Here is a 5,923-nt window from a genome sequence, read left to right as displayed (position 1 = left end):
TTCATAAGCATATGAAGAACGACACCTGACACTGGGGAGCTCATCGGCATGTGTGTGTGTGTGTGTGCGTGTGTGTGCGCGCGTGTGATTATGTGTGCTTGCTGCTTTTGTGTGTGTGTGTGTGTGTGTGTGTGTGTGCGTGTGTGTGCGTGCGTGTGTCGTGTGCGTGTGTGTGTGTGTGTGTGTGTGTGTGTGTGTGTGTGTGTGTGTGTGTGTGTGTGTGTGTGTAGTGTGTGTGTGTGTGTGTGTGTGTGTGTGTGTGTGTTGCCTTGTGAGTATTCGCCAGCACAGTACCAACCTCGTAAATGCGGAGGGACTCTGGCCGATCTGGTCGGTTGTGCTTCCATGCGTATGGCGTCTTTGGCTCATACACACCCTCGTAGTGGATCTGGCCCTTGGGCTGAACGGCCCTGGTGATCCAGGCTGGAATTCGTTCAACACGATCACCGTCCTTCGTGGTGATGCACGTCTGCGGCAGAGGGAGACGCGTCGGGCGAGATGCATGCAAAACGGGGGCACACGAGAGCGCAGCATGAGCCCCACACATGCAATGGCATGCGGCATGTCAGGCATACTGAAAGGCATGTAAGCTTGCACACACAACAGAGACACGCAAGGAATGCGCACCACGTACACTGATGCCCGCGCAGCATGCACATGGACAAGCGCGCATACATGTCCACGCAGCACACATGGACAGGCGCACAACGGCCCGCTCTCTCTCTCTCTCAAGATCAAAAGCGTACTTTGACGAAGGACCCTTCCTCGATGCCTGGAGAGCCATCTGGCTTGTTGGGAATCACCACCGACCAGACGCCAAACTCATTCTTCGTGCACTTGAACATATCGCGGTCCCAGTCACAAAAGTCCCCTGTCAGGGAAACGGCTGTCGCTGCTGGCGCCCATTCGCGATAGACAATGCCTTCCTCGCAGGGGTTGAAGCCAAACGTCTCGTACCCCAGTGAGAACTTGGCCAAGCCGCCTTCATGCTCATCAATCTTCGCTTTGAGCTCGGCGAAGCGGCCGTACCTGCCCACGACAAGTGTTCATTGCGTGAGATAGGAGTGGCACTCACATCGCAACCAAACGCTCTACATGAGTGCTGTGTGTGTGTGTGTGTGTGTGTGTGTGTGTGTGTGTGTGTGTGTGTGTGTGTGTGTGTGTGTGTGTGTGTGTGTGTGTGAGTGGGTGTTCACCTGTGAGTGATTGCTGCTTCGAATGGCTGCAGGCTAGGGTCCAGCTCAAACAGCTTGGCCAAGTCTGGTGGTTGCGCCTTCCCGAGTTGATCCTTGGTCGACTGCTGTTCCAGGGACGCCTTTTTCACAGCATCTTTCGCCTCCTTTGCTTCACTCATCGTATGAAAACACTGTCTGTGTGTCTGTGTGTCTGTGTGTGTGTGTGTCTGTGTGTGTCTGTGTGTGTGTGTGTGTGAATTGGGAGAAGGGGAGAATGGTGCTTGGGCTTGGTGCAAGTGTGATGTGATCTTGGTTCGCGCACAGCTTTGGTTCTGGTGTGGATCCGGCACGATTGTTGCAGAAAATTGGCCAAATTTTTAAGTAATTGTCTGCACTGCCACAGGACAGCCTGAGCAGGACTGAGAACGACACGACTACAGAGACAAAACCAGAAGCTGTGTGCCTTGCCTTGTCCATCAACAACGAGAACGAGAAGGCATGTTGACAACGGACAATAGAGACCTTTCGTCACCACAAAAATGGCACATTGCAACCTCGAAGCAGTTTGCATCGCATGTCCAAACCACACAAACTTGGCACAAACATAACACGACTAACATGTTTTGAAACACGGCCCGCCAAAAACCAAACGGCCACGACGATGATGAGTGTGCAAAGACGGCGCAAGCGCTTGCGCCAAGCTGTGCTGTGTGGAGCTATCAGTCAACATGTTCTGATCTCGTTTGAGAGATATGTGCGCTATCACCGTATTCCGAGAGCATGGGGTGTGGTGACTCTGATCAATTTGTCTCAGTTTGACCGAAGAACGTTTGAAGGGTTATTCCGCTTCAGATCGCTTGCCCACTTGCAGCGCTTGGCCCGCAGTTTGCAGGTGAGGGACACATACACGGGAGCATATGGCAGACACTACAGTGGACTGGAAGTGCTCGCATTGTTGCTGCGGCGCTTAACGTACCCCAATAGGCTGAGCGATCTGCGACAGCAGCTACGTATGTGTCGTGTGCAACGGCAATGTGGGCACTCTTCGCCGATGGTCCTTGCTTTCTGGTCGTGAAAGTTATCAGCATCACCTCACTCTCTGGTTGTCCATCGCACTTCATAGGTACCACTCATGGGGAATCCGAGCTCAGTGTGCTGATTAACAAGATTGTAACGGATCTCTACACCAAGCACCACGCTCGGCTCAGGCATTCCAAGTACCTGACACAGGATCACTTCGTGGAACAATACAGTGCTGCTATCCACAACAAAGGCAACGCGCATGATGTGTTTGGTATGTTATATGCGTCTCGCTGCAAAGTCTATCTGTATGTGAGCGTGATGGCTTGTTTGAGGTTGAATGAGCGGGTGCATGGGTCATGTTTGCGTGAACATTGAGAGCACCGCTCACCGATGTTTGGCAGGCTTCATTGATGGTACAATGTACTGGATATGTCGCCCAAGCATCCACCAATCAGCAGCATACACTGGGTACAAAAGAGCACACGTATTGAAGTATCAGGGAGTATCATTACCAAATGGTATGATAGCAAGTGCTACGGGGCCATACCCGGGTACGTGCTGAGTTGCGCCGTGTGTGTATGTGTGTGTGTGTGTGCATTGTGTGCATTGTGTGCATTGTGTGCATTGTGTGCATTGTGTGCATTGTGTGCATTGTGTGCATGTGCGTGTGCGTGTACGTGCGCGTGTGCGTTGCTTGGGCCACCCATCAACGATTGTGTGAGTACAACAATGTGTGAGATCTGTGAACATCGTGCTCATCAATGACTGTATCTGAATCACCACGCTTTACCACAGGTCGCTGGCATGACTCCAGGTGCTTTTACTCTTCTGGTGTCGCCAACTGGATCGATGGCATTGTTCCAGGAATGCGTCTCGGCGGGGACAACGCATATGCAACGAGTCATCGCGTAATTGTAGTCAACAATCACCCAGAGCTCAAGCGAGTTCGTGTTGCGGTGGAGTGGGGTTTTGGAAACGTCGCCAATCACTGGCGATTCCTGCGATTCAGCTCAAACCTGAGGGTTGGGCTGAGCCCCGTCGGGAAGTATATTGCTTTGGGGTTTCTCTTGACAAACTGCCACGTGTGCTTGTATGGATGCGAAGCGAGCACATATTTTCACGTGTCTCCACCGCGACTTGAGTCATACTTGTTCTCACCATAGACTTGTGTATTCAAGTTGTTGCACATAAACACAAGCAGTGCAAACGGAACACTTGCATTCACACGCAAGCACAGACATTACAACACACAAGCATACAGGCATACATGCACACACGCATGTGCACATCCACACCCATACACACACCATACGCAAACACACGCGCATGAGATACGTAACTATGTTTGAACAAAGCACACCCGTTCACAATACACGACCCACCATAACGTAACACGAGCAAGGTAGTCGGACTGCATGCCGCAATGGAGTAACAGTCACAGAGCACCAGCCACACCACGACCATCATCAGTGTCATCATTGGCACGTCCATTGTCACGCCCACGGAGCGACTTTGTCAGCTCACCCTGTATGTGGGAGTGGCAGTTGCACCATGTGAGGTGTATGAAACATGTATTTTGCATACTTGCCCACACATCTAGGTCAAACATCCACGCATATGCACACATGCACGCCACGATCGAAGAAAAAAAAGGTACATGCCCAACAGTTCATTAGAATGTGACAACAATAGAGGTTCTTACGAGCGTGGCCATGGTTGTCTGCATGAAAGCCATCATCTGTGTGTGGCGTTCGTCGTCCCTGACAGACCGGCGCTCCTCAAGCTCAAGCCGTTTGCGTTCCAATTCTATCTGCTGCTGGCGCAGATCGTGATCCCTGGTGTTGAGCGGGGTGTACATGGGAGTGTGAGACAAGTGCTATTGGTTGTTCGGGCTCAATGGGAATTCACACACCAGAAGCACACGCACACACACACACACACACATACACAGACACACCTTGACGAGATAGCCTGAAGAACGTCGTCGTCTTCATCACCACTCGTCTCTCCCGTGGATGGGAGCATGGACGAGTACACCAAGGCCGCATCTTCCTTCGACTTCTTTCTGCGCTGCTCATCCTTAGCATCGGTGGCCTCATCAACGCGCTCGGAAAACGTTCGCGCCGCCTCCATGATTACCTCCGGATACGGAGCCAGACTTGAGCCAGAGTGAGACTCCATCGAATCTGCCGCCTTGACATCCTCGACAACTCTCGAGACACGAGCCTGAGCAACCAGCAAAGAGAACGTCTAAGATGACTACAAAGGAAGCTTACACAGAGACACGCCAACATGTACATACTTCAGACGGATGAAAACGCATGCATCTCTCACCTGAACGGCCTTCCCTGATAGTGGGGGCTGACTTGGATGCTTCTGCTGGAACTCATTGGCGACCTTGGTCCACTCCCGACGAACCCCATGGTGACCTTTCTTCCTGGGCAGATCATGTTGCAGGGCCAGCGCCATGAGAGCCTGAAGCTCAGCTGTGGTCAGCCGACGATGCTTGTGGATCGACCCTGTGTCTTGTTGCTGTGCCTGCTGCGGTTCTTGTGTCTGCTGCGATTGTTGTGACTCGTCCTCGCCATGATCAAGCACGTTGGAGAAGCCAGGAACCGGACGATGCGGCTGCTGCTGCTGCATCTGCTGCAGCTGTTCCTGTGTGTGACCATCCATTCTCTCTGTCTCTGTGATGTGGAAATTTTGCGATGACATACGCAAAAAGGTTTGTTCCAGTGCGTTTGTGGCGGTCACAAAAGCGGATCTCGAAAGCGTGATCGGAACAAAACTGGAACGTTCCAGATACTATTTGTCGTGTCGCAAACTCCACTTTCCACCGCGTTTGTGGCAGTTTTGTGCTGATTGCATTGTTCCACAACGTCTCTAATGCAATGCAGTCGTGGCAGAGTTGCATCCAATCAACAGAAGGGGACACGAGAACTTGCTTGTGTGATGACTTGCTGCTCTTGTATTGAGCTACAAAAAGGCTAATGGCATTTTTTAAGCAAAAAGGTCATTTATATACCTCAGCAGACGGCAAACGTCTCGTTGACTACTACCCGCACAAGACCCGGTCCGACTGGCTGCATTCACACTTGATGTTGCAAAACCAGACTAGTCTCGGCATGATGGGACGTACAGAGGGACACGTAGTTGATGGCAATCAATGCGAAGCGTGTGGCTACTTCACAACAGACCCGGCACAAAACCGCGCGAAAGATTGCCATATGTACTTGAGTTGTGAGGCAAACAAGGATGTAGGATGAATGAACACTCTAACAAAAAGAAACAGAGCAGGAGACAAGAATTGTCGACAACGCAAAGTGGTCACGTGGCAATGTTTGTTGAGAGTTGTGTGGTTATGTGGCGTGTTATGCAAGAGCACGTAGCAAATTGTGGTGTCGCAAAGAAAAGAAGTTAATTTAAATGAGGGTTTGGGCACGTGTGTTGGATGTAGAAACGAATCAGTTCGTACAATATGGTTCGTGTGCGTCCCTGTTCTCTGTGCGGGCAAACAGGGCCCCGCACATATTACATACAAACTCTTTGAGCGATGCGTGCCCATATGGCGAGGCCCAGGCCGGACAACATCGCACACGGGACACACCTCGTGATCGTCGCTGGGTAGAATGGTGTCCCCTATCAGCCGCTCCAGTTGACGCAGCGCGACGCGCGTGCGCGTCGTTGTTAACATCACTGTTCCAGTGTCAATTGTTGCAAGTTCA

At 51.6% G+C, this 5,923-nt stretch overlaps 3 protein-coding genes across 3 annotated transcripts in view; 1 reads left to right on the top strand and 2 right to left on the bottom strand.

The window, feature by feature from the left end:
- The window catches only part of PTSG_00284 (starch branching enzyme II), a 6,399-nt gene extending 4,845 nt beyond the window's left edge, over positions 1–1,554 (bottom strand). Inside the window, exons 1-3 of the mRNA XM_004998778.1 lie at positions 1,197–1,554; positions 747–1,029; positions 295–469 (exon numbers count right to left, since the gene is read on the bottom strand). Of these exons, the coding sequence (XP_004998835.1) occupies positions 295–469; positions 747–1,029; positions 1,197–1,354 (616 nt within the window). The 5' untranslated portion in view covers positions 1,355–1,554. The remainder of the gene's footprint in view (positions 1–294; positions 470–746; positions 1,030–1,196) is intronic.
- On the top strand, positions 1,450–3,361 carry PTSG_00283 (uncharacterized protein; the record flags this gene model as incomplete). The annotated part of the gene is made up of 6 exons (XM_004998777.1): positions 1,450–1,473; positions 1,579–1,675; positions 2,047–2,067; positions 2,299–2,469; positions 2,600–2,749; positions 2,994–3,361. The coding sequence occupies 6 exons, from the start codon at positions 1,450–1,452 to the stop codon at positions 3,359–3,361; spliced, it is 831 nt and encodes a 276-aa protein (XP_004998834.1).
- A 272-nt stretch (positions 3,362–3,633) lies between these two features.
- PTSG_00282 (uncharacterized protein) lies at positions 3,634–4,874 on the bottom strand (the record flags this gene model as incomplete). Its single annotated transcript, XM_004998776.1, has 4 exons — positions 3,634–3,723; positions 3,901–4,033; positions 4,156–4,424; positions 4,533–4,874. The coding sequence occupies 4 exons, from the start codon at positions 4,872–4,874 to the stop codon at positions 3,634–3,636; spliced, it is 834 nt and encodes a 277-aa protein (XP_004998833.1).
- Positions 4,875–5,923: the final 1,049 nt, after the last annotated feature.

Source organism: Salpingoeca rosetta, assembly GCF_000188695.1.
Source record: "Salpingoeca rosetta unplaced genomic scaffold supercont1.1, whole genome shotgun sequence".
Classification (NCBI taxonomy): domain Eukaryota; class Choanoflagellata; order Craspedida; family Salpingoecidae; genus Salpingoeca; species Salpingoeca rosetta.
Note: the sequence above shows the minus strand (reverse complement) of the source record. Positions and strands in the feature narration are given on the sequence as shown.